The sequence below is a fragment of the Meles meles genome, chromosome 16 (genome assembly GCF_922984935.1).
Source record: "Meles meles chromosome 16, mMelMel3.1 paternal haplotype, whole genome shotgun sequence".
NCBI lineage: Eukaryota > Metazoa > Chordata > Mammalia > Carnivora > Mustelidae > Meles > Meles meles.
Window position 1 is genome coordinate 81345535 of NC_060081.1, and position 26959 is coordinate 81372493.

Consider the following 26959-nt stretch of genomic DNA (forward strand, 5'->3'; position numbering starts at 1 on the left):
GGCGGCGCAGCGGCGGGGGGTCGGGCGCGGGGCGCGGAGGGGCCGCCCGCGGGGCGCCGCCTGGGACTCGGCCGCGGGCGCGGGGGGCGCGCGGGGGCGGCGGCGCGGCGGGCCCGGGGGCGGCGCGGGGGCACGGCGGGGCGGGCGAGCCCACGGTGCGGCGCCCCCCGCGCCCCCCGCCCCGCCCCCTAGCCCCCCCGCCCCCCCAGCGACTGCGGAGAATGAGCGCCCGGGGCCGCCGAGCGCCGCCGGAGCAGAAGCCCCGAGGATCTCGGGCCGATCCCGCGCGCGACCATGTCGGTGGCCTTCGCGTCCGCCCGGCCGCGAGGCAAAGGGGAGGTCACGCAGCAGACCATCCAGAAGGTGGGCCGGAGCGCGCGGGGCCGGGGCGTGCGGGGCGGGCGCGGGGCGCGAACAAAGCCGGGGCGCAGCCGACCGCCGCGACCCCGCCGAGCCCCCCGCCGCCCGCGCCCGCTCGGCGGGGGGACCGGGCCGGAGATCCGCCTGGCTGGCGGCGGGGGGGTCCGGGCGCTCGGGGGTGGCGGGGGACGACCCCGGTCCGCCCGCCGCTCGGCCGAGGGGCCCGGGCCTGCGAGGCCCCCGCGGGGGCGTGGGGGGGGGCGCCGAGGCGGCGGCCCGGAGCCCCTCCTGGAGCGCGCGGGGCCCGGGGTCGCCCTGCCGGCCGCGCTGCGCCGCCCTCACGCGCGGGTCGGGCGCTCTCAGCGGACACCCGGCGGCCTCCCCACCGGACAGAAACTTTCCCGGCTCGCTTTACAGCGTCCCCGCGTCCGAAGTTGGGTCTCGCGGCGGTGCCGACGCGCGGCTCACGGCGGGGGCCTCCCGCCCCGGGGCCTGACGCTTGCAGCCCGGCGCCCCGCATTTTCGCGCTCCTGCTCAGCGGGCGCTTCCAGAAGGAGCCGTTCCCGTCGAGGGTTGCCGGCGGCGCGGGTAGCCGCCCTGATTTCTCCTTCGCCCTCGGGGTTCTTGGGACCGCGTCCGCCCCGGTCCCCACTAGCAGCCCCCGAGGGGTCCCTTCCTCCAGGTCCCACCAGGATCTGTGGGCCTTGTCCTCCGCCTTCCGCCGGGGACGGCTGTGGCGCGCTGGTGTGCGGCCGGGCCGCCGCCGACCCACGGTCGGAGAAGCGCGCGCTGGGTTCTGTTCCGCGCGCCGGCGCGGCGCGAGGCTTTGCAGGTCTTAATCGCGCTTAATGCTTTGTGGCGGTGACCGTCGTCCCTGTTTACAGACGAGGAGCCCGAGACCTAGTGGAGCTTCGTGCTTCGCGGGGAGACACCCCCCGACCGCGCGCTGCCGCAGCGAGACTGTCCGGTCGCCTGGTGCTTGGCTGGGCAGAGGCTCAGAGGCGCGCTTGGCCCCAAGTCCAAGGGGGTCCCCTGGCACTTCGGCTTTTTGGAGCTCAGACGTCATGGGCGCAGTGACCATTTGCGCAGCTGCCTTTGGTCTAACGGTTCTTTCGTTGTTTGCGCTGTGCCCTCGCCCCCACCAACGCTCCCCCAGGTCTGCAGCAGAAGGGCACGCGGCAGGCCCTGCTCCCAGACGCAGACCCGAGAGGGAAGCCCGCTGTCCGCCCGTTGGAAATGGGTCCGGGTTGGCCGCTCAGCTGGTGTGCCCCAGCGGGGTGAGCTGGCCCATACCTGCCTTTCTGGGCCGCTGCACGTGGATGCAGCTGGGGCTCCGGTGCGCAGGCTTGGAGGCCCGCATCCTCCGCTCACGGGTGGAGGGTTGGCAGGAGCCGGGTTCCTCGGGAGCCAGCGTGGTCAGGCGGAATGGGAAGTAGCTTGACCTTAGGGTGTATTTGTTTTTTTTAAGATTTTATTTATTTATTTGACAGAGAGAGATCACAAGTAGACAGAGAGGCAGGCAGAGAGAGGAGGAAGCAGGCTCCCCGCTCAGCAGAGAGCCCGATGCGGGGCTCGATCCCAGGACCCTGGGATCATGACCTGAGCCGAAGGCAGAGGATTTAACCCACTGAGCCACCCAGGTGCCCCTCTTTAGGGCGTATTTGAGCAGGACTTTGTCAGGCAAACTCCGCCTCAGCCTTGAAGGTCCAGTCAAGTGTCCCCTCCCTCACCCTGTCCTGGCAGTAACGTGGCGAGCGTAGCACCCGGAGCTTTGCGAGTCACTGAGTCATCCCTTGTCTGTGTCTAGCTTGGCGCGGTGCCAGGTGCAGTCGGGGCTCGGGGCACATGGGAGCACGGGCGACTGCCGTCCGTCACTGGAGGTGTCGGGGAAACCAGATGTGTGCATTTTCGGGGGCTGCCATGATGTCCTCGTGAACTTAGTGCTTTAAAACAGCAGAAATGTAATTTCTCGCAGTCTGGGGGTCCGATGTCCAGAATGTAGGTGTTGGCAGGTTGGTGACCTTCTGGGCTCTCGGGGGGGGGGGGTCCTGCTGTATAATTTTCTCTGATCTCAGTGTGTAGACGCATCATCCCCATCTCTGCCTTGGTCTTCCCGTGGTGTTCGTCTCTGTGTCAGATTCCCCTCTTCCTAGAGGATACCAGTCACAGGGCTTAGGGCCCACACTTTTTCAGTCTGATCTCGCCTTGACTTGATCACACCTGCAAGGATCGTTCTCTCCAGATGAGGCCGCATTTGCGGACACTGGTGATTAAGACTGAAACACAACGCTCTGAGGACCACCGTGTAACCCAGGACAGAGGGCACCGGGGGCAGCAGTACTCCAGCCCAGGGAAACCAAGGTGCAAGGGTAGGATCTAGAACATTGAGGGAGTTGCAGGTGGTCTTACACGTGGCCTGTGTGGAAGCGTTTGGAAGATTGAAGGAATCGAGGGTGGTCACTCTGGTGGCCTGCATGGAGCAGGTCATGGGACCAAAATGGGAACGGCGGGGAGGGCCAGCCGGAGCGACGGAGCCTGCCCTGTGTGCTGCCGTGGTTTCTTTCGTGGTGACCGGACACCGCTGCTCTGCAGTGGGAGACGTAGGCGGGACTGCCCTTCTCTGCCAACCACAGGGAATGGGACTTCGCCAGGGCCCCTGAGGTGGAGATGAGCAGTGTGTCCTAGCGGACTCCAGGGTTCCCCGTACCTAGCCAGGTGGCCTGCAGGCCTGGATCCACCGTCACGGCTCCCCCTGGCTGGGGCCGCCGGAATCCCTGCTCGCCCGCTCGGGAGGGCTGGGATCACAGTCATGTCCACCGGCCGCCCGGCTAGGCGTGGGCACAGCAGAGGGGGCCGTGCCCGCAGGCACTCGGCTGCGTGCAGATCGCTCCTCGTTGCCGGGCACACGGTGGTTGTTTAGTAAACGTCAGCGTCGTCCGTTACTGCTAGTGTTGGTTTTCTTAATCCATTTTCTTGGCCAGAGGGTGGCCACGGTGTCTGTCTATCCGTGCGCCCGGCTATGCGGTGGGGAGGCGGGCCCTGTGGGAGCAGGACGGAGCTGGTACACGTTTGGGCCCCGGGGCTGTTGCCAGTGCACGTCCAGTCTGGGAAGGTGAGCTGCGTGAGGGCAGGTGCCGTGCCCAGGCTCTGAGTCAGGGGCCCCGTTGGCCTCCAGAGGCACAGAAGGGAGGGGCGGCCACCGACACTGGGGGCGGTTGCCGTGTGCTCTCTCAGACCTGGAATTTGGCTTAACGAAGGAGGGCTAGTTGGGTAAGGAAAGTGCATTCATGTCCCCCGACTGCAAATGGCCGGTGGAGGCCGAGTGCCTCCTTGGCTGACCGACGGTCTGAGGCTGCTGGGACGGAAAGCCTTCTCCCCGGAGCAGAGCCCGGGTCAAGGGCAGCACCGAAGCCGTCGTCCCCTCCGCAGGGACAGGAGGCCCTGGTGCGGGTGCACAGTGCGGGGGTGCGTGAGCCCCGCGAAGCACCGAGCCCTCCCGCCGCGCGCCCCTCCAGAGACAGGCTGCGCCCCGCCTGCTGCCCGGGCCCCGCAGGGCCCCGCAGAGCCCCGCACGCCTGCAGGACGAGGAAGCATTTGAGGGAAGTGCGGGGCTCGCCTCCGCGGCGCGCGCCGCTTTTCCCCGCCGCAGCCGAGTGTGCGGCTTCGAGGCGGGCGGACGGGCAGCAGCCGGGGTCTGCCCCGTGACACTAACGGCTGGTCCCCGAGGGCACTCCCGGGGCTCTGGCCCTCCGCCCCAACCCGTTCCCCTGCCCCGTGTGCTCGGGAGTCAGAGGCCGGTGGCGCCGGGATGCCCGGCCCCACGGGGGCAGGAGTCGGGGGCCCGGCCCGATGGCCCCGCGTCCTGCAGGACCTGCGAGGGGGTCGGGCCGGTCTTCCGTGCCTGACCCGCAGAGCGCGCCCTCACTGGCCGCCTGGCCCCGTGAACGCGACTAGTCCGAAGGCTCCAGGGAGAAGGTGCCAGATGTTGCTGCAAGAGGCGTCTGGTAACTCAGTCCCGCTGCCCTTGGCCAGGGCGGTTCCGGGCAGAGCGCACGGCCGACGGCGGCTCCTGTTCCTGTCAGCGGGGAGGTGGGGGGGCTGCAGGGGAGCTTCGCCCACTCCGGTTTTCTTCAGCGGTAGGCACCCAGACTTAGCCTCCCTGCGCCTCATTTCCTCGGCTTTAACGTGGGTGACGCCGTGAGTTCCTCACAGGCCGTGCTTCCGGCTAAGCCAGGCGACTGGCACAGGAAGGCGCCGGGCAGCCTCGCTTGACCGGAATCTCTCAGTGGCGTCTGAAAACGGTGTGAGGGGGCCTTCCCGATGGCAGGTCACGGTGGCGAGTCCAGGGTCGTACGGAGAAGAACGCGGGGCCGCTGCTCCCTGGGCAGGACGCGTGCGAACATGGCGCCTCCGAGAGAACAGGCGCCTCCTTGCGCGCGCCAGCCCTCACGACGCCGAGCGGTCTCGCTGCCCGGGCCGGCATCTGTGCGCGCTCGCAGACCTGAAGACGGGAAGCGACTCGTGCGTGCCCTCAGGAAGGCAGAAGCGTGTTGGCTGTCGCGGTCACGTTAAGTGTGTTTTGCTGTGTCCTCAGTTTTAGGAGACGGGCCGCGGGGGTCAGACCCGGGGCCAGCGCCTCCCGAGATCGCCTGGCCCGTGCGCTCGGGTGTCTCTTAAACCCGCACCCCTAATTCACGTCACGCACGTCGCTGGGTCCCTCCGGCTTTCCTCAGTAGTCTGACACCGCTTGCTCTCGTGCGCTCCCTGGCGGCTGCGGGTGGAGGGGCCCTGAGACCGGAGTTGGCAGAGGCGGCCCAAGTGCCAAGTGCTGATTCACCGCCTGTGATGCTCCCGCAGCCGTCGGTCCGCTCAGCCAGGGTCGCTCCGCTCACACCGCAGGCTGCTCCCGGGAGCGTCCCCCGAGGGTCCATCCACCTGGTGTCGTGGGCGGCAAGCACTGTGGCCCTTTTGTGTAGCAGCGGAAGGTGTGAAGCTAAGTGAATCCCGTGTGGGACTGTTAGGAAACTTAGGAGCTTCGGGCGCCATGAGGTGGTATCTTATTTGCGGATACGGAATCATCTCCAACAAAACATCAGAGTAAAGGGACCAGCGTAGCCAGAAGGAAGAAACCGCTCCACCCGTACACACGCTGAGGGAGGCGTATGTCCACAAAGGAGCAGAGGCTGTCTCAGCCTGATGGCTTTGGGTGGGGAGATCAGAGGGGCAGAGATGGGAGAGAGACAAGCATCTCACCGCCACTCACCAGCCATAACTCACTGTTGACCTCACCACCGGCCCCTCCAGATGGTATTGCCAACCTCTTGGGTCATCTTGCCTCAGAAAGTCCTGCTCGGGATCGGTCGTGTCTTATCAGGAAGTCTCCCCTCAGGATCAGTTCATTTCTCCTCAGGAAGTCTTGCTCAGGATTGGCCATCTCCTCAGGAAGCCTCCCCTTGCGATCGGGTCATCTCTGCTCACAAAGTCTCGCTCAGGATTCGTCATCTTTCTTCAGGAAGACACCCCCACACACATCTTAGGATAGGTAATTTTTCCTCAGGAAGTCTTGCTCAGGTTTGGTTATCTCTCCTCAGGAAGCCTTCCCTCAGGATCAGGTTATCCCTCCTCAAAGTCCTGCTCCGGATCAGTCATGACTCCTCAGGAAGCCTCCCCTCAGGGTCAGATCATCCCTCCTGAGAAAGTCTTGCACAGGATCAGTCATTTCTCCTCAGGAAGTCTTGCTCAGGATTCTATCTCCTCAGGAGGCCTTCTCGAGATCAGATCATCCCTTCTCAGAAAGTGTCACTCAGGATGGGTCAGGAAGACTCCCCTCCCACACACACATACCCCTCAGGATAGGTAATTTCTCCTCAGGAAGTCCTGCTCGTGATCCATTGGTCATCTCTCCTCAGAAAGGCTCCCCTCAGGTTTGGGTCATCCCTCCTTAGAAAGTCTTGATCGGGATCTGTCATGTCTCCTCAGGAAGTCTTGCTCAGGATTGGCCATCTCTTCAGGAAGCCTCCCCTTGAGATTGGGTCATCCCTTCTCAGAAACTCTCACTCAGGTTGGATCATCTCTCTTCAGGAAGACCTCCCTCCCCCCCACACACAACACACCTCAGGACAGGTAATTTCTCCTTGGGAAGTCTAGCTCAGGATTTATCTTTCCTCAGGAAGCCTTCCCTCAGGATCAGTCATTTCTCCTCAGGAAGGCTCCCCTCAAGATTGGTCATGTCTCCTCAGGAAGCCTCCCCTCGTGATGAGGCCATTGGTCCTCCACAGTTCACCAATTTCTGACTTGTGTGAAGGAACTCAATGCTGTGGTTTCTCAGTCCATTCTTTGTTAGGATCTCTCTTTGTCCTTGATGTTGTTGGCAAATTGGCCCCTGGGAGAAAGTTCTAGTCTGGAAAGTCACATCGTTCAGTTCTGAGGAAACACATTGAACGATTTTTTGGATGAAATTTCTCCATGTGTTTTCTTTCCAGAAGTCTGGGAAGAATAGTTTCTTGCCACTTGGATTGTTTTTCTAATTTTGTCATCTTTTTTCTACTTCAATCTTTTTAATCTGCTTTCTGGGAGTTTTTGTCAGTTTTGTATTCCAACCCTTCCACTGGCGGTTTTTTGGTTTGTTTTTAAAGATTTTATTTATTTATGTGACAGAGATCACAGGTAGGCAGAGAGGCAGGCAGAGAGAGAGGGGAAAGCAGGATCCCTGCTGAGCTGAGAGCCCGATGCGGGGCTCGATCCCAGGACCCTGGGACCATGACCTGAGCCGAAGGCAGAGGCTTCACCCACGGAGCCACCCAGGCGCCCCCACTGGCGGTTTTTTGCTCCGGTCGGTACACAAACAGCCCAGAGCCCTGTTCTGTGGGGTCCGTGCTGTGCTCGGGGCTCGCACTGGCGGACGCCGTCTCCTTCGCTGCGGGGGACGTTACTGGTGCTCGGAGCTTCTCCCCGCTGTGCTCCGCCCGCAGGTGCGCCCCGGGAGCCCTTGCGGAGGCCCTGGCCCGGCTGGCGGCGGGGCGGCGCGCTTGGGCGTGGTCCGCGGCCTCGGTGGGCCTGGCGTGCCTCCTGCGGGGAGCAGGGGTCTTGTCTGGGCGCCGGGGGCGGCCGTCTCCCCGCAGGAGCCCGGCTGCCACCCCCCAGTTCCGGAACCCGCGGCCGCCGCTGTCTCAGCCGCCCGGTGCTGGCAGCTGCCGCCTGTCCCTCTCGCACCGGCGGCGCCAGGGTCGGAGCTCGGGGCCTCCGGTCCGCCGCCCTTCACCCGCCTTGGCCTGCCCTTCTGTCCTGCGTGTTTCTGATGTCGTGGCGGTCGTGCTCTGTCCCTTGCTTTTTCCTTTTCTCGCCCTTCCAAGCCAGCGTGTCCCCATGCCCCCGGGAAGCGTGGGGACGGTGACGACGGCTGCTGGAGGCCGCGAGCGTCTGGTGCGCTGGGGCTGGAGGGAAGGTCCTGGACGGAGAGTCTCGGGCCAGTGGTTGGGCCGCTCCGGCGTGTCAGTGGGGCTGCCCGTGGCTGCTCCGCCCCCCGCCCCCCGCAGGCTCCTTGGCGTCGGCGGGAGTCAGGGAACTGGGGGTGCGCGCTCCGCAGCGGGGGAGGACAGAGCTCTTAGAGCAAGAGAGACCGAGCCCTGGGTGGCAGAGGCTGGGGGGCGGTCGCTCATGGGGCCTCCGGACAGACTTGGCTTTGGGGGGGGCTCTGCCTCCGGTCGCCCCTCCGTGGACAGGCTTGGGCGCCAAGCTCTGTAGGACAGGACTCCAAGGCCCCAGGGCGGTGCCCCGGGAGGGAGGGTGGGCGCCCCTCCGGCCGGTGGCAAGCGGGTGGGCCCCTCCTCTGGCTCGGGGGCCCGCAGAGCTGCGCCTGCCCCGAGGAACCTGCGCCGCAGTGACCAGGCACCGTCTGTCGGGGGCAAAAGGCCTAGATGTTTCCTTTGGCACAGGTGTCTGAATAAAGAGCTTTTTGTGGAAAGCAGCATCTGCCCTGGGTCCAGCCCTGCCCCTCCTCACCGAGGGCAGAGGCCGGGTCCGTGCACCAGTGGGGAATGAGCCGAACCTTCCGTGCGCAGCCAGGCGTGCCCCCACCCCCTGCCCCGGCCGTGCCCAGTGCCCACCAGACCCCGGCCGGCAGGGCGGGCTGCCTGGTCGTACCCCCGCCGCGCCGGTGCAGCCCTCCTGTGCTTCCCCTGCTCCCGTCGGACCCCCTTCCCTCTCCGTGCCTCTTCCCTCGCCTTCTCCCCAGTGTCCCCAGGCTGCCCCGGGTGCTGCCCCCCGAGGGCCCGTTCCGAAGAGCTGGCACTTACTGGGCTTTGTGACGCTCTGCGGGGCTGGGAGGCGCTGCTCGTGTGGCCACAGTGTAGGGCCCTGCGGGCGGGAAGTCGGGGCTCCTGCGTCCCTCCCGCGCACTCTAGGCCCAGCCTAGCCGGGCGGACGCTCTGCGGTCAAGGGTCCTAGACGAGTCCCGTGGGCTGTGGGATTTCCTCTGCCGCGAGACCCGGAGCCTGCCCCTGGGCTTGCAGGGGGTGGACCCTGGCACGTAGGAGGCTGTGCTTAGACCGGGCAGTGGACGTGTTCGGTCCTGCTGGCCGGGCTGGTGTGGGGGAGTTCCAGGCCTCCCTTATGAGCACCCGCACGCCGGTGACCGTTGCCGGCGCGCACCTGACAGCGCATCCCGCAGGCGGCCTGTCGTCCGCATCGAGCGGGCGCCGCGGACGCGCGTGTGGCCGTGCTCACGTGTGCTTCCCCCGCAGATGCTGGATGAGAACCACCATCTGATCCAGTGCATTCTGGACTACCAGAGCAAGGGCAAGACGGCCGAGTGCGCCCAGTAAGTGACCAGCGGGCCGCGGCGGTCCCCCTCAGAGAATGGCACTCCAAGGAGGGCAGAAGGTTTGGAGGGAGACGCAAGTGTGGGTGGAGAGGGGACTGCTGGCGGGCACACCAGGGGACCCCCAGGGCTGGATTCAGAGCGGGAGCGCGAGCGCCAGCCGTCCCAGCCCCCCACAGGTGTGACCCGTGTGAGCCACCGCCACGCTGGGCTCTCCCCGTATCCCCCTGGCCTGTTCGGGAGAGCCTTTTCAGGGGCACGGAGGTATCGAGTCGGCCGGGTGTCAGGGTCTGAGGGAGGAGGCCTTGTTTTCTGGCATCTCTTCCTGTGTCTCCCTCAGTCTCTGTCTTGTGCCTCCTACCCGCCTCCCCCACCATTCTCTGAACAGACCTGCTGACGCCCCCCTCCTTGGCCACCACCATGGGGTCTTTCCACACGTTGTCATCAGACAGGATTCTGCTCAGGACTCAGGCTGGACTTTGGTCCCTGCACGGCCCCATCCTAGACCACAGTCCGCTCTCTCGCCCGTTCTGTCCCCGGGCAGTGGCAGGGGTTTGTCCCCCGGGGGCTTGGCTGCAATGGGCCTGCGGGCCACTCTGCCTCACTGCGCACCCCTGACCTGCAGGTACCAGCAGATCCTACACCGGAACCTGGTCTACCTGGCCACGATCGCGGACTCCAACCAGAACATGCAGTCCCTGCTCCCCGCCGTGAGTGCCCGCAGCCGGGGCCGGGGTCTGCCCTCGCCCAGCACGCTCAGGCGCAGCTTCAGGCTGCCACTGGGGGGGAGTGGATGTCTGAGCGCGTCACCGGCAGTGACCAGGTCACACAGACAGGCGTGGGGGAAGGGGGCAAGTGGCCAGCCAGCAGGCTCTGAAGTGGACCGTTCGAATTGTGACATCAGTCTGTTTAGCCAAGGGAGGTGACCCCGAGGCTCCAAACCTAGACAGGTGGGAGGCGGGACTCGGGAGGACAGGAAGTGGTGCGGGGATGAGCTGTTGGAACGGTGGGGGCCCAGGACCGTACACAGCTCTGACCTCCCAGCAAAACTGCAGAAGCACGCAGTGCGGGGACACTGCAAACGTCCGTGTAGACGGTTTTTTCCTGACCTTTTAAAACCCATTTTCCCAAATCAAATTACTGCTGCGAAGACAAGGCCTGGTGGTGGCCGCCTCCCGCACAAGGGACAAGACGGCGCAGCCTTCGGAGGGCCCAGCCTGTGCTGGCCATGATGCGTAGGGAGGTTCCAGGACAACCCTGTCACCAGGAATGGCTCGATGTCGATGTCCCCAAGTCTCCTGGAAAGTGACATCATAAGTGCCAGGAAGCGTTTTACGGATAAAATTAAACCAACATGATTGGCCCATGAAATTGCGACTTCTCACCCTGGACGCAGCAGCAGACCCTGCTGGGAGCTTTGTCTTCTTGGCCGGGTCTAGGCAGCTCATGCGTCTGAGGCTTCAGAGCTGCGGTTTGGTCTGGATCCGGGAGTGAGGGTGCGAGGGTCACTCCGTCCCATGCCCCCTCCACGCCAGTCACAGTCGGGCATGCAGTAGGCAGGGCACCCAGAGAGGAGGAGCAGTGGGAATGCAAAGCTAAGGCACAGGGGAGTCTGCAAAGGCACTGGGGTGTGGGGTGGGGTGGATGAGGGGCACCCAGAATCCTGGCCAGCCGAGGGGTGTGGAGTGCGATGAGGGAGGTGCAGCCTGGGGGGCTGACGAGGTGGTTCGCTGCATCCCCAGGGAAGAGGCTCGTCTTTGAATCTCTGAGTACGTGTTGATTTAAGTTCTGAATGTTCCCACGCGAATGCTTAGCGTGTCGTGCCCTTGGCCTGAGGTGGTGGGGCCTGATCATCCACAGCTGATCAAGTGCGAGAGCCACAGGGGGTTGTAGCCCTTTGCCAGGTGGCCGTGGAACACAGGTAGATCTCACGAGCCGCCCGAGCCCTGGAGAGCTTCAGGAGCTTATTCTCTGGGTTAACCACGTCCCTGTTACCTTCCTGTCTCCCTCAGCCGCCAACCCAGAACATGAACCTGGGCCCCGGAGCGCTGTCCCAGAGTGCCTCCAGCCAGAGCCTGCACTCCCAGGGCAGCCTCAGCGATGCCATTGGCACGGGCCTGCCTCCGTCCTCCCTCATGCAGGGCCAGATTGGCAACGGTGAGTAGCCCTGAGCCCTTTGGGGTTGGGGATGGCTCTCGGCAGCACGTAAGCCGCGCAGGCTTCTGGGTGACCGCTGTCTCAGTAGGGTGCCCTGTGCCCTGCCCCGTGCCCTGCAGAGCCTCATGGGGGCCTCCCTCCTCCCTGAGGCCCTGGCTGCCGGTCTGCTGCCGTGCCCGGGGGCCCGAGTGCGGGGGGTCACGTGCGAAGGGAATCCAGTGCTCCAGATCCTCTACTCTGTTTTGATACTGTCAAATCCCGGCCAAGTCCGGCCAACGTGTGGGGTTCCACGTGGATCTTTTTAAACAAGAACAGAAAGGTTCTCTTTGGAGCAGGAGCCGTCGGGAGCCGTCCCTGCAAGAGCGAACGGGCGGGTCCTCTCCTCGGTCAGCGTGCCTGCTTGTTTCTTCGCTCAGCTCTTGACCGTCCCTTCATTCGGGCGCTGTTGGCCACGGGCTAGTCTCTGTCCCCACGGACACGTGAAGGAACTCTGGGTGTCTGGCAGCAAGGCCAGGCTTCCGTGGCGTTGAGGCCCTCCCTGTGCTCCTGGCAGGTCCGAACCACGTGTCCATGCAGCAGACAGCCCAGAGCACGCTGCCCACCACCTCCATGAGCATGTCCAGCAGCGGCCACGGCTCGGGACCTGGCTACAGCCACTCAGGACCCTCCTCACAGAGCGTGCCCCTGCAGGGCCAGGGTGCCATCGGCAACTACGTGTCACGGGCCAACATCAACATGCAGTCCACCCCAGGTACTGCCCTGCTCAGCCCTGGGGCACCCCCCCCAACCCTGGGACGGTCCCTGGGGCCCTCTGAAATGTGTGCAGACAGGGTCCTGGGGCCCTTCGGAAGTGGGGGGGACCCTGGGGTCCGGGTCTCCACTGTTCCCTGTGGCAGTTCTGGGGAAGGCTCTCACGAGGGGCGACACAGCGGGATGGCTCAGCCGGGATGGGGGCAGCAGGGGCCGGGTGCAGGCCCACAGACACTGAGCACGGGCACCGTCAGGCCCGAATGCAGATGTCCCGGAGCGTCAGGCGCTAGAGTTCAGAGGCTTAATACGGAAAGGGAAAATGTGGGGTATCTCCTTAGTTTTCTTATTATCAATCGTGTACTGAAAATAAGAGTATTTGGGGTATATGGAGTCAAATGAAACACCTTACTACAATAGGTTTCACCTGTTGGCTTCTGTTTTTTGACATGGTTCTCCTCAGGGCTGCCCCAGCAGGTTCTGAGCAGGGGCCGCACCACCGGACGGGGGCGGGGGGCAGAGACTGCCCACCGGGGGCCTTAGAGGCCCAGGTCTCCCGGGCGGACACAGGCCTGGCTCCTCTGGGAGCAGCCTTGGGGGCGCGGGAGGGCAGGACTGGTTTTCCCGTGTGTGGAGGCAGCCCAGGAGCTGCGGTCTGGGTCCAGGGGAAGGGGCGCCGTTGGGGTCTGGGGCGCGGGGTCCGGCGCCTCCCAGGGAGCTTCTCGGGGTTATTCGGGTCTGTCGTGTCGCCCAGTGTCCATGATGCACCAGCAGGCGGCCTCGTCCCACTACAGCCCGGCCCAGGGCGGCGGCCAGCACTACCAGGGCCAGTCTTCCATCGCCATGATGGGCCAGAGCGGGCAGGGCAGCACCATGATGGGCCAGCGGCCCATGGCGCCCTACCGGCCCTCCCAGCAAGGTACTGCCTAGCCACGCCTCCTCCCCGAGAACCTGGGGTGGGGGGCTCTGCACAGTCCTCAGCATCGAGCGAGGGGGCGGGGGGCTTGGAGCTGTGCGGGGCTCACGGGGCGCAGAAGGCTGACAGCCTGTGCTGCTCCCGGAGGCGGACCTGGCGCGAGCTGCCGTAGGGGCTGCAGTCGGGCCGGGCGGTCGTCTTTGTAAGTTCCAAGTCTCGGGTACCCGGGTCTGGACGTGGGGGAGAATACCCAGGCGGCCGGGGTGGGGGGGGGGTTATCCTGTGACACGAGTGTCCTGAGGTAATGTCCCCCGTGTGCTGTCCACCCCCAGGGTCGTCCCAGCAGTACCTGGGCCAGGAGGAGTACTACGGCGGCGAGCAGTACGGCCACAGCCAGGCCGCCTCGGAGCCCATGAGCCAGCAGTACTATGCCGATGGTGAGGCCCGCGCCCGCGCCGTGCCTGAGCCCGGGCACCGCGGCGGCTCCCGGCCGCTGCTCTCTGGTCACTCCCGTTGGACCCGTCGCCCCGACTTCTGCTGGCAGAGCCCCCAGAGGCCCCTTGCCCGAGTGTGTTTGGGGATGAGGGTGAGCGCTGGGCTGGTCTCAGGCCACAGCTAGTCACGGATTCGAGGCCCCTCATCCCCTTTCCCGAGACGCAGTAGGGGTTACGGCTGGGACGAACAGGTGCACGGGACAGTTTCCTAAGAGAGACACGAGTATTCTCGTGACGTGCTTTGAGGAGGGGGTGCCGCCGAGCCGGGTGTCTGCTGCTTTCCCGCGGTGCTCACCTGTCAGTCGTTGCTCAGTAGCCCCAGGGTCGGAGGTGGCTTTCAGAGTGGCCCGAGAGGGCGGGTGGGATTTGGGGAGGACGACACCAGGCAGGGAGCACACAGGAGGTGGGGGGTAGCAGCACCCCCGCCAGGGAACGGTGACAGAGGCCCCCTGAGGGTGCAGGGCGCGGCCCAGTGGCGGTGCGGGCAGAGCTCCTCGCGGGGCAGGCCCCGACACGCGCTCTCCCCTTCATGCGCCGTGCTCCTCGGACTCCTCACGCTCAGCCCTCACGCAGGGTGATGGTTTGCGTCTTAAAGGGGGAGATGGAGGCTGGGTGGCGGTCGGAAGCCCCTTCCTGGGCTGTGTGCGGAGAAAACGGATCCAGGTCCGGCACAGGACGCTCGTGAGCCGACAGCGCTGCCCGTTCAGTTCCCGCCGTCCGGGCCTTCGCTGATGGCACGTGGCCTCTGTCTGCCGCAGGACACGGCGACTACGCCTACCAGCAGTCGTCCTACACAGAGCAGAGCTACGACCGGTCCTTCGAGGAGTCCACGCAGCACTACTATGAGGGCGGTAAGGAGCGCACACCGCTCACCGTGGGATGCGCGGCCGCCGCGGGCGGTGGGGCTCCGGGAGGCCGCGTGCGCCCGCCGAGGCTGCACGTGCAGGTCGTGTGTCCCCGTTCACGACGCAGGGGGGTGGAGGGGGCTTGACGGGCTGCGTGGGGGTGGCAGGGGCCCAGACTCCACCGTCGGGCCTGGCTGAGCCGCGTGGGGCCTGTGAGCTGCGTCGAACCCCCTCCGGAGTTCCAGACACGGTGGGACAGGTTCAGCCCCTGCCCAGCCCCGAGCCGGCCGGGCAGGGCCGGCGGAGCGTGAGGCTTCTTTGGGTCCGGCCCGGCCACGTCTTCCGACATCTGCTGGCCTGGAAAAGCGTGCGGCAGCCCCCCCACTGCGCCGTGGAGCTGCCCTGAGGGCTCTCTGGTGGCGGTGTGGTGAGGTGAGGTGAGGCGGTGGTGAGGGAAGCCGGCTTTGTCAGCAGAGAGCCAGTGACTAGCACGCGCCCGGTTCCCCGCCGGGAGTACTCCTGCCCGCCCGACGTCCGGCCTCCAGCCTGAGGTCACCACACACAACTGCGAAGAAACCGCACACTTGCTTCTCAGCGGGGCCCCCAAAAAGCGAAGGTACTTCCCCTGCCCTTGGGAGACCCCAAGAGAGGAAAAAACCTTAAAGTCCCAGGGCAGCGGGACATAGCGGGCTTGGCCCCAGCTTCCAAAGTAGGGACAGCGTGAGGGTTGGCAGCAGGGCCCCAGAGGAAGGAAACAAGCAATAAACGTGAAACGGGCCGCGTGTGGATCCAGATGTTCTTGGTGGCTTTTTAAAAGAAGTAAGCTAAAAGCACACTTACCGCCGGGAGTGTTCCTGAGTGTGCCTGAGTGGCAGGAAGCCCAGTCACATCGTGCAGTCACCGTCCCCGCCATCCGTCTCCGGGACTTGCTCCTCTTCCCAGACTGATCTTCTGGCCCCGTCAGACCTTGGCTCCCCGTTTCCCACCCCAGGCGCCCACCACGCCACTGTCTGCACGTGACGAGTCTGGGGCCGTACGTGAGGGGGACCCTGCAGCGTTTGTCATGCCGACGCCCGGCGCGCGGAGCAGGACCTCCCCGCGGTTGTCTGCGCCGCGGCAGGTGTCGGGCCGAGTGGTTTTCTGTGGTGGGGGTGCACCGGCGTGCGCTCATCCGTTCAGCTGTCCACGGACACTTCCAGGTTGCCCCTGTCTCCCGGCTGTTGGGAGCCCTGCTGCTGTGAACGTGGGTGTGCAAAGCTCTCTTCGAGTCCTGCTTCCTTTTCTTTTGCGTTTATATCCAGAGGAGAATCATGGGCCATAGGGTGGTTCTGTGTTTAGTTGTTTGAAGAACTGCCGTATGGTTTTCCACACGCAGTTTGGTGCTTTACGTACAATGCTGGGAGATATAGGGCATCTGGAGACTGCAGGAGAGTCACCCAGAAGGCTGTGCTGGGGTCGGTTACGAGTGTTTCCCTGCAGCGGCTTCCCTCGTCCACACATTTGGTACCGCTCAGGGACAGGACTCAGACTCAGCCACCTTTTCCCGGGGAGTTTGGCTCCGAGACCCTGAGATGGCGCATGCCCGGCGCAGTCACCCCCCGACCCCAGCAGCAGCCCACGTCGGCCCCTCCTGTTCTCAAAGCTGCTGCAATGACCTGGCTGCCGCCCCTGGCTGGATTTGGAACCTGGTAGTGTGGGTATAGAACCAGAGAACCGAAACTTCCCAACCGCCTCAGAGTCTAACTATTCATGAGGGACTCGATGTTCCTCATTGTTTTTAGGAACTGGTTGAGTGTTGGCCTTTGTGATGAACAGGTAACGCTTTCCTTGTGCCTTCTCAGTCACCAAGCTGCCCTTGGTCTTGCCTTCTGTTAACGACCGCACCAAGGCCCCACCTGGGACCACCTTGGCCCTTCCCCATCCACACAGGTGCCCCAAATGCTCTTGCTCTCCAGTCAAACCTCAGCTGCTTTTCACGTCTGTTGCCCCTGGGGAAGACAGGCGTCAGCGAGCATTCTGTGGGCACCCCCCACCTTGGACCACCGGCTTTGCAGTTGCCTGGCTGTGGCGGCCGGCCGGGGTCACCGGCGTGAGTGCAGGAGGTTCGAGGGACCGCAGGCTGACCAGGTAGCTTGGATGCGCTCGGGTGTCCGCGCTTCTGGGTCCCAGCCTGCCCGGAGGAGGTGGGCCGCCCGGAGCATCTCCCTGCAAACACCCGCCTGCCAGCCCTGCCCTCCGTCCCCAGATGCCTGTGCGCCGCCTTCCCTGCCCGCAGGGTGCCTCAGCTGACCGCTGCTTTGTCCAGGTGAGGGTCCGAGGCAGAAACGACTTCCCCAAAGACAAGCCCCGGACGTGCACTCAGCCTTTTGAACTTGGAAGTGCACATTTTTATTCCTTCATTTTTGGGTTCCGTGTTCTTGCCTTCCGTAACTGACGGAAGGTTTGCTGGAACGCTTGGTGAGCTCTTCGGAGGCAAGTGTGGCAGATGGCACGGCTTCCTCCTGAATCCAGAAGCGTTTGTTCCATCTCGTTAGTTGGACCTGTGGCTGGGACTCCACGTACTCGTGGTGCGAGGTCGGGTCTCCCCACGGTGGGCGGCATTGCCAGGCCTTGTCGCGAGGCGGCTAGTGTCATGCTTTGAGAAGACGGCTGTGCGCAAGCGGCCTGTGACCCCGCGGAGGTGGAGGGTTTCGAGTGGAAGCCATGAGGGGGTGGACCAAAGCCCCAGTAAAAATGTTTCCTGTAACGCCTCTGGTCCCACCACGGGATGAGGAGGCCTGTGGAGCACAGGGGGCTGGTGCCGGGGTCTTCGCAGGAGGTGGCATCTGACGGGGACCTTGTGTGGTCCCACAGAATGAGAGGCCGCTGGCCCGCAAGGGCCGGTGCCGGGAAGGGGCCAGGTTGCCGTAGGCCAGGCCGGGCGGAGTAAGGGGCCGAGGGGCCGACTGAGCCAGGCAGACACCGCTCGCCAAGGGGGTCCTGCGGAGCAACCCACGGCAGCCCGGGCATCCTGCTGTACCTCCTGGCTGCGAGGCTTGCCGCAGCAAAGTCTGGAAGGAGCCTGTGTCCGCTGTGCCGTGCCCAGGCACCGAGTCTGTTAAAAGACGCAGAACTCCTGTGGGCTGCTGCGGCAGGTTCTCCGGGCTGGGCCGTGGGCTCAGGCCAGGGGCCGGGGATGAGGGTGTGAGGGGAGCCGCCACCTGTGTGAGACCACGGCTGTGGGTGGGGGATGGGGCTGAGGGGCCGGCAGGGCCGGAGGTGGCCTCCTTCTCTGAACCTCTTGAAGGGGGGCCGCGTTCATGTCTACGTTTCTCAGTCACGTGAACGTATCTGCCTGTGCAGAAGCTAAATTTAGAAACAATAAACGTTACCGGTTGTCACTGAAAATCAAAGTAGCCTGACCTTTTGGCCATCCAGACTCATCCACGCCCCTGAGCCCCATGGTCACAGCGCTGTCCTCGGGCGTCCCCAGGGTCTTGCCCCAGAGACCGGCGTGCCCTCCCCCCGTGAGTGAACGTCCAGACCAGCCGGACGGCGGCTGCTCCGGGATAGCCCGTGGTGTCCTGGAGGCACAGCCTTGTTTCCGGAAGTAGTTTTATCACGCGCAGCAGTGAGTCGCTGTGCTGTAGCTCCTGGTGGCGACTGAGTCTGGGGGCTCCTTTGTGCCCACGTTCCTCAAGCGGGCCCCTGGCTACCAGGTTTGGCTCCGCCAAAGGGAAGGTCTCCGTGGTGCGTGGGAGCAGAGCCGAGGTTCTCCACGGCAACCCCCCCCCCACGTTCGTTGCGCACCTACTGTGCGCCGCGCCGCTGGCTGGGGTCACGTGACAGCTCCTGAATCGGTTACCATGTAAAGAGCGAAAGCAGGTGTAAAGCTGAGAATACGCAGAGCGACCGACCATCTAAGGCCCCAGAGAACTGCTCTGCGACTCGACCGTGCAGGTCCGCTGGCTGCGCACCGCATCCCAGGGCCCGCGCCGCCCCGCCGGGACCGCACCGGCTGGAAGGAAGGAGTCCCTTGGAGCTCGGGGCCTCCCAGGGCAGGGACCAACTGTGGAACGCGGAGGGTGTGCAGGGTCAGCGGGGATGACGCGCCCTGGAGTCGGAGCCCTTGTGCGTCTGCTGTTCCTCGTGGCTACGGTTCAGGTCCCCATGGGGGGTGCAAGCCTTTACAGCGACAGCTCTCAGGAAGGCTGCTGCTTAAAAACAACGTCTCCAGGATCTGGTTTGTGTGTTTGTTTAAAGATTAATTAATTTAGTTGACAGAACACAAGTAGAGGAAGCAGCAGAGGGAGGAGCAGGGAGCCTGGTGCGGGGCTCGATCCCAGGACCCTGGGATCATGACCTGAGCCGAAGGCAGAGGCTTAACCACTGAGCCACCCAGGCGCCCCAGGACATGATTTGATTTAAAAGAAAAAAATAGCCAATTATAGTAGTGCCCTCCCCCGACGCAGGGTCAGAGGGGTCAGGTGCTCCCTCCCGCTCGTCCCCCGTCCCCGTTGCTCAGGTCACATCATTCCATCCACACCGGAGGGTGAGCCCAGGACAAGAAGGCGTTTCCAGAGCCACAAGCCACACTCGCACAACTTTGGTCACCGCACGTAGTGAAGGCTGTCCTGTGGCGTCCATGGTTCCTGACACCTGACCATGGGTGGGTGCGTGTGGGAGTGGCTCGGTCCACGGGGTCTGCGAGGGATCCCCACAGGGAAGGGGGCTGCTGCGTCCTTTCTGGGCCAGCCAGTCATCGGCTGTGGGGTGTTGCAGTCAAGTGACGGCTCCTCGTCCCCTCCACGCCCCTCCTAGAGAAGTGGGTTTGCACGGATTGGGGACGGGACTTATTACAAATTGAAGGCAGAGCACTTGGCACGGTTGAAGCACAAAGGCCTGTTCCAAAGAAAATGAAACTAGACTTTAGTTGGTCTTTTCGCGAAGGTGTCTTAAACACCGTGAGTGGAATGTCACTCCCACGCTGCTCTGGACCAGCAGCCCCCGAGACCTGCGTCCAGAATGTTTGCAGGAGGGGTTTAACGGTTGTTTGCGCCGCCCTCTGGGGAATGGTATGGCAGTGCCCTCCCTGCTCTCCTCAGCCGCGCCTCCTTCCTACCTTGAGCGCTCTTCCGCATGAGGCTTTGGGCGCAGGTGCTGACTGGCTAGAGTTTTTAAGTAAGAAAGCATTGTGGGGACACCTGACCGGTTCAGTCACTGGAACATGTGGCTCTTGATCTGGGGTCCGTGACTTTGAGCCCCACGTTGGGTGTAGAGATTACTTAAATAAACTTTTAAAACCTATATAGGTAAATACTTGCCTCACGTGAACTTATAGGAAGCGGTCTCCAAAGAGTGTCCTGGTAGCTGCTGCTCACCTCAGCATGTCCATCAGCCATGGAGTGGAACGTCCCTGAGTTTGCCTTCTGGAGGCCCTGGGCCATCCCGGACCGCCAGCTCCCGGGTCTGAGTGCCGGCTTCTGCGCTGCCGGGCGGCGTGCCTCAGTGCCCGTCTGTACGATGGGCACGCGGTTGTGCTTCTCTCACGGCGCTAAGGGAAGTACGCGGGGCACCTGTCACCTTGGGACCCACGGTGGTCTGCAGTCACGTTCCGTATGTTCCTTCCTGGTGAGACGGTATTTCTCACTGGCTGACCTGCCGGCCTCTCGAACGAATAACCCTCCAGGACTCAACACCACGAGGGATGCACGTAGAGAACACACTGGGGGTCACTGCGCCATATGCATCTTAGTCCAGGACCCTCGGGGTGTGTCCGTTTCCGCTCCCACACTGCACTGTGCCTTTTAGCTCTGTTCTCAGTGGTGCGTTTTTAGCTGTCCGCAGGTTCCATTACCGGGTTCTTTCCGCAAGCGAAACCATAGCTGAGCGGAGGCTGAAACGTGCTTCCTTCTGAGTCGCTGCTACAGGCCTGCTGCCCGGCCATCCTGGCGCCGAGGGCTGTGTGGCCAGCTGCCGCACGCGGGGCTGCTGAGTGCAGCAGAAATCCCTCTCTCAGCTCTGGAGGCCCAAGGGCCGAGATCCAAGCGTCAGCAGGGTCAGTCCTTCCGGGGGCTCAATTGGAGGGTCCGCCCCAGACCCTCTCCCAGCTTCCGACAGGCTCCAGCAGTCCTGGTGTCCTTAGCTCGTAGGCACGTTACTTCGCTCTCTGCTTTGGCCGTCGTGGGGCTTTGTCCCCGGGTCCGTGTCTGGGTGTCCTCTTGCGATAAGCAGACCCATTCTGGTCAGTGCGGCAGGCCCTCACCTGTTCGCATCTGCGGAGAGCCTTTGCCAAGTGAGAGCGCGTGCACAGGTGCGTGACGTGTGGGCTTCAGCGTACCTTTCTGGGGACACAGTTCAACCCAAAGCACTCCTGTTAGCCTTAAATTGTGTTAACGGTGCCACTTCGGCTGTACCTCCACACTCGAATCGTGGAAAAGAGAAGATCTTGAAGCAGTTGAGCTGGTCCGGGGCTTTTCCAAGGGCTCCGCGTCGTGAGTGGCAGGAGGAATGCCTCCGTCCCCAGAAACGCACTTGTGTCTCCTTCCCCCCGCAGGAAACTCGCAGTACAGCCAGCAGCCGGCGGGGTACCAGCAGGGCGCAGCCCAGCCGCAGGCGGGGTACCAGCAGCCGTACCCCAACCAGCAGACCTACCCCGGGCAGCAGCAAGGCTACGGTAAGGGGGAGCGCCTCCCCGCGCAGGCCCCATGCACGGTCCCGCTGCCGCTCGCGCAGTGGACGCCTAGTCCGCTTCCGTCGGAAGAGTGTTGGATTTCCTGCAAAGCTGTGCGGCTCGTGCAGAGAGATCCCCTGCCGTCCGGCTTGCCCGACCACAGTGCCGTCACCACAGCTCAGCCGCTCCCGCCGGCACGCTGCCGGGGACTGAGCGCACAGTTCATTCAGCTCTCACTCATGTGCCCGACTGTCCTCCTCCGTCCCGGGACCCATCTGGGATCCCTCTTGGCACTGAGTCTCCTCAGTCTCCTTAGGCTCCCCTGGGCTGGGACCGCACCTGAGATATCCTTGTCCTCTTGGACCTTGGCGGTCGTCAGCAAGATGGGGCGGGTGTTTTGTAGGACATCCTCGGGTCGGGCTTGTCTGAGGTTTTCCTCAGGATAAGACTGGGCCGTGGGCTTTGGAAAGACCTCACGGAGGGCAAGTTCTTCTTATCCCATGTCAACATGACTGGCCTCTGATGTTGACCCCGGTCCCTGGTCTCCCCGCCATCAAGTTATCCCTTCGTCCTCTACCTTTCCTGATCTTTGGAACCAAGCCGCCAAAGCCATCCCACGCTCCGGAAGGAAGAATTGGAATTTCTCTGTAAGGCAGAGTAATTGATTAATGATTAGTTATTAATCATTTATCAGTATGTATTCTTTGTGTTCATTTTACAAGCGGCTTAGATCCTAGACGTCTCTGATTCAGATCGTCCAGCTTCGCCTTTGGGGAGCTGGGGCCCTGCAGTCCCTTTGACGTGCTCCCGTCCTTTTGTTTTTGAGCATCTCCTTATTCTCTGGGGCCACGACACTCTCTAGCCCTAGAAGCAACAGGTCTCACAGGGGCCGCGTTCAGGTGGGCATTTTCTGAGCCATTCCCACATGGTCACCTGAGACAGCCCACGTATGGGTTAGCGTGGCGGCAGCTTCTAGAAACACGCACCTGCTCGCTGGCTTTTGTTCACCCTGTGAGGATTCCCTAAAGTGCCCAGGGGCCAGCGGGCCTTCACGGGCTCTGCCGTGGAGCCCGCCAACAAATACTGTTCTCCAGGCCTGTGGGACAGAGAAGTGGACAGAGGGAGCTTCTCGAGCTACAGCAGCAACAAGGGGAGAGCCCTGTCCAGTGGAGCTCAGCGGAATGTAGGCTCAGTCTCACTGAGGGCCATCCTGCCCGGATAGTAGCCTGCGCATCTGCCCAGTCCTCTGTGAGCCTCGTCCTCCCCAGGCAGATCCGCCTGAAACAGTTGCTCCGTCCCCCAGCCTGTGGGTCGTGTCTGCTGAGAGCCCCAACTGCGCGAGGCTCTCCCCGTGCTAACCCACCCCCAAGATGCACGCGGGCTGCGCCCCCCAGAACCCGGGGTGCTGGGGGCGGGCAGGAGGAGGAGGGAGCTGTACTTCTCGATGCTGCGTCCCAGGAGAGCCGCTGCGTCCCGCTGCCACCGCGTGGTGGCCAGGCATGCGGTTAACATGCAGAATACACGCCAGAAGCCGTTGTTCCAACCTGCAGAGTAGGTGATCAGTTCGTCAAAAGAGTGAGTTCCGGGAGCGCTCATAGAACGCGCACGCGTCTCCCCCTGAAGCGTCCTGGCGAGACGTGAGCCTGAACCACCCCGCGCCCGCCCGCGCAGAGCTGGGCCCCGTTCCTTCCGGAGATGCGGGCGGTGGGGCTCTGCCTCCGCACCTCGGGACCGCCCGGGAGGCTCTGGGAAAATGAGGTGGCAGGCAGGGCCCCCCGCGGGAGGTGTCTTCCTGGGCTCGCCGGCGCCGGCGGCGCATTGCCAGGAAGGAGGGCCACAGTTTCCGTTCTTGTCCAGCCTGTGGCAACCATGACTCACTAAATAGCATCTTTTGAGCAATTATTTGGCCTTTATTAATTCTTCCCAAAGGCTTCACCTGAGTTTCCACAGGATTGTGCACGAGCAGCAGCTGCTGTGGTACTTAACGGGCAGGTTTGCAGCGACCACCGGGGCCGACTCACCACGGCCAGGAAGCCTGTGAGCCCGGTCGGGCCGCAGGGGACCCGGCGGCAGCCTTGCTCCCACGCTCAGGGCACTCGTGCTGGGGGACTGTGGGGTGAGGAGGAGCGGGCTGGTGCTTCAGGCGCCCCCGAGGGTCAGGGGCGTGCTGCGTTGTTCTCACGGTGCTGGTATGCGCCCGCAGGGCCGGCCCAGGGAGCTGCCTCGCAGTACTCCGGCTACCAGCAAGGACAAGGCCAGCAGTACGGAAGCTACAGGGCATCCCAGACGGGCCCATCCGCCCAGCAGCAGCGGCCTTACGGCTATGAGCAGGCAAGACCCGGCGCGTCCGTGGAGACATGACGAAGGTTTCACTCATGATCGCGCGGAATAATGTGTGAACGAATTGGCTGCCCAGCTCTCTTCTAGAATGTTAACTCTCTGAGCCCGTGAGGCTTTGAGAAATCACCTTTGCATATACACTCGCCTGGGTCAGACGTGGCTGGCTGAGGGGCTCTGGCCTCAGAGCCCCAGCCCAAGTTTGTGTCCAGCCCTGCTGCTGGCCCCTGGCAACGTGGCGGGGGCTTTCTGGGGGCAGCTGGTAAGGAACCTTACTGACCTGGTCTCAATCCTTAGCCACAGGCTTGGACGATGGCCTTCAGAGAGCCAGCAACTGCCTTGCCCCATAGCTATAGGCAGAAAGCTGTTGGCTTGCTTGATTTTCATACCCCCTTCCGTCCCTAATCCTGGGTTTGGACGGGGGAGGTCCTCTCTGCCACTTTGACTCGTGACCAGGGAAGTGTAACACGTGTTTTGGTCTCTTACAGGGCCAGTATGGAAATTACCAGCAGTAAGGAACGAGCACTCTTATTAGAGCCTTGCGGTGGCATGTCCCTCCGGGGATGGTCGGGCCGGTGGCAGTTCTGATGAGCTATGACCTCTCGGTTGCCCTTCTGCCCCACGCAGCGTCTGCATGTGACGCGTTTCCTGCGGGGTGTGATACCGAGCGTGCACCGCGGGCGAGAGACAGCGCTTCGGTGGTGTGACCTATCTGGTGCTGTGTATAGTATTGTATGTCCATCCAGTGGAGAGGTCGTCTCCTTTTTGTCTCCCCCCTCCTTGATGTTTCTAGCTAGCTTTAGGGATCCTCTTGTCATCAGAGTGTGCTGTGCCCCGGAATGGGACACGGCTGTAAGACGCCACAGTCCATGTGTTCACATAGACGGGCCTCGGGTCTGACTCTCACGCACTTGCTGTAATGTGGGTTGTAGACTTGTCTCTCACTGGCTACACCGCAGCCGGACACACGCCACAGCCCTGGATGGCCACCTCTTCCTGTGCTTCCATGTGGGGGGCGTCTTCTATGTTTTGGGTCAGTTTCTGCTACACAGCGAAGAGGATAAAACGCTTCGTTCGGAGAGGCTGCGAACCGTCTTTCCCAGAGCTCACACGCTCACACGCTCCCTGTGTCTCTTGCCAGTTGTGTTTGTCCAAAATGTCCTGGTTTTGTACTAAAAAGTGAAGAGGGATCAATGAGTATATTCCAAATAAACATACAGTTAGCCTAACCCAGGGAAGGAACGAGGGTCGAGGGTCGTTCCTGAAGGAAAGACAGGGCAGTTCTCTGAAATGACCGGCATTGGCCCTTGTTTATCTGATGATCGTTTCTGGGATTTGAATATTTGTTATGCCCAATTCTAACTGATAAAATATTTATACCAAACTTCCCAAACAGTTGGCAGGTTGTTTGTTTTATATTATTTCTTTCAGGACCTACTTGTTCAGATCTCAAGCAAGCGTCCTTTTTCTTTTAGGGATATCTGAAATTCAGATCTTATTTTTAAAAAGAACCCCACAAATTTTATTGTGTTCTTCCTAACGAAAAGGAAGGGTTTTATATGGGGAAATTTGAGTAAATTTTACATTCCTAGGACATTATCCCATTTAAATTCTATACAAACAGTGAAGACAGCTCACTTGCGAAAGCATAGTCAAAGGAAAAACCCAGTATTTCACTAATTAGTAATACAGACATTGTGGCAACTTTTACCTGGACAGTAATACCCACATGCATACTTCAAAAACATCTTTGGATAAATGCTGACATACTTCTAAGAACGATCAAGAAAATTTAAAAAAAACACAACAAACAATTCTTGACATATCAGGTCTACTGAACGTGATTTTTTAAGTTGGTAAGTTTCAGAAATGTTTTAAAAGTGTAAAGTAATTATTTATCCAGAGCTGTTGGATGGTTTACAGTTTACGAGGTATTTTATGTTGTTTCTGTTTTGTTTTGTTACTTGAATGAATCCTGACAGTCCACACTGGGAAATATGCGGGCAGTTACTGTTCCTGTTTTACAGATGAAGAACCGAGACGCAGACTAAAGATTGCCCCAGATGAGTACCGGTCCTAGTCTAGGCTATTTTCCCCTCTTCTGTGGGGACAGAATCACACATGCTGGGATAGGAGTGTTTATCTTAGAGGCATATGGGTTTTAAAAACTCTTTTGACACTGGTAAGGGCTTAAAAATACGCATCTATGTTAAATCGGTGAACTGAGAGTTCTTAATTGCTAAATGACACAGACATTAGCAATTTCATTTAGGGAGGTGTCTCCCTCGCTTTTGTTCTGATCTTTCTTGGCAGTTTTCGTAGAACTAATTTGCAAACTCAATCGGGGACTCAAATTCCCCATTGGAAATGTTAAACATTCTAGATAACTGTGAAAGTCGTTTTATTTTTATTCCTTGCCAATCTGCAAATATGCCTTTTCTGTGTGTGTGTGGTTTTTTTAAGTGCTGTATTAATACTTTTTGAAAGAAAAGGACACTTGAACTTATCCCAAAACTTCAATCTGAAATGTCTTACATTAAGAATTTCTTGAATGTTGTGTATATATTTTAAAAAGCACTTTGTGAAATAGTTTGTACATTTATTTCCTAATTTATACATGATTTTTGGTATTAATATATTTAATGATTAATAACAGAATGTTTATTTAAGGTGTTGTCCGTTTTTATGTACTGTTGTGGGGGAAAGTGACGCCAGCAGTTCTTTCCATTAAATGTGTTCTACCTTCTCTTCGGTGACATGTTCGCAAAAGCTTAGGCTGAAGTGAGTTGTTTGTGCGGTGTGGTCGATGGTGCTTTGTTGTTTGTGACTGCTTCCACAGAAGGCCAGGGGACATGCAAAGGAGACCTGGATGTCCCTGCCCCCAGCAGGTCGTGGATTTGAGACATGCCCACGGTGTCCGGAAGGGCTGACACACTCGCGGCGGCTGCAGAGCCTTGCCCCGGTGCGCGGTGGACTGGGACTCAGGCTGCTGAAAGGCCCCCAGTGCTCACGGCCCCCGGTTCCGCCCGTGTTTGTGCGAGCAGGTACTCCGAGTGGGGCTCCGCTACTGCCGTCCGCCTTTAGATCTGTGCAGCTCTTCCTTCACTCCTATCAATTGAACAGGTCAGATTCGTCTTACTTGTGAGCACAGTACATTTTCTGGAAAACATCCTATCAGTTCGTTTTTTTCCAGTCAGAGTTTGGCGCCCATAAATTGCTTATGATTTGGTGTAACATGAATAAACTCGTTCTTCAAAACTACCCGAACCAGGGAGTTTCTGTGCTTTGTGTTCAGACCAGCGGACCAGTGCCTGATCATGGAGGGGGCAGTGGGCTTCTGTCTGACGGGGGAGGTGAGTGTCATGGGGGCAGCCAGTGCCTGAAGGGAGATGCCTGCCTGGCCGGAGGTGAGTGTCTGAAGGCGGATGTCCTTGTCTGTCTGACTGGGATGGCTGGTATCTGATAGCGGAGGTGGGTGTGTGTCTGACGATGGTGGCGACGTCTCACAGCCGGTGTCTGATGGGGGCTATGGGTGTCTGATGGGGTTAGCAGGTGTCTCATGGGGGTGATGGATGTGTGTCTAACGACAGTGGCAGCTGACAGGCAGCAGGTGTCTGTCTGACAGGGACAGCT

At 61.5% G+C, this 26959-nt stretch overlaps 1 protein-coding gene across 4 annotated transcripts; it reads left to right on the forward strand.

The window, feature by feature from the left end:
* The first annotated feature begins 178 nt into the window (after positions 1-178).
* Positions 179-26593, forward strand: SS18L1 (SS18L1 subunit of BAF chromatin remodeling complex). 4 transcript variants are annotated; one of them, XR_006815348.1, is made up of 11 exons: positions 180-363; positions 9102-9178; positions 9804-9888; positions 11191-11335; positions 11889-12086; positions 12837-13001; positions 13331-13435; positions 14251-14343; positions 20873-20992; positions 22919-23105; positions 23193-23320. XR_006815348.1 is itself a non-coding variant. In XM_045981486.1 (11 exons), exons 1-10 carry the CDS (start codon positions 295-297, stop codon positions 23348-23350), a joined length of 1215 nt encoding a protein of 404 aa, XP_045837442.1. In that variant the 5' UTR covers positions 180-294; the 3' UTR covers positions 23351-23355; positions 23815-26593. The 4 variants fall into 4 exon arrangements, 2 of the variants coding, with proteins under 2 accessions (XP_045837442.1, XP_045837443.1); XM_045981486.1 differs by lacking the exon at positions 22919-23105 and adding an exon at positions 23815-26593 and having other exon boundaries at positions 23193-23355; XM_045981487.1 differs by lacking the exon at positions 22919-23105 and adding an exon at positions 23815-26593 and having other exon boundaries at positions 181-363.
* The last annotated feature ends 366 nt before the right edge of the window (positions 26594-26959 follow it).

Excerpts from the sequence above, each read along its gene's own strand:
- SS18L1 (XM_045981486.1), top strand. The coding sequence starts at position 295 with ATGTCGGTGGCCTTCGCGTCCGCCCGGCCGCGAGGCAAAGGGGAGGTC. Across the intron at positions 9,179-9,803 it reads AAGACGGCCGAGTGCGCCCA|GTACCAGCAGATCCTACACC; the intron begins GTAAGTGACCAG and ends CCTGACCTGCAG. Across the intron at positions 11,336-11,888 it reads GCAGGGCCAGATTGGCAACG|GTCCGAACCACGTGTCCATG; the intron begins GTGAGTAGCCCT and ends TGCTCCTGGCAG.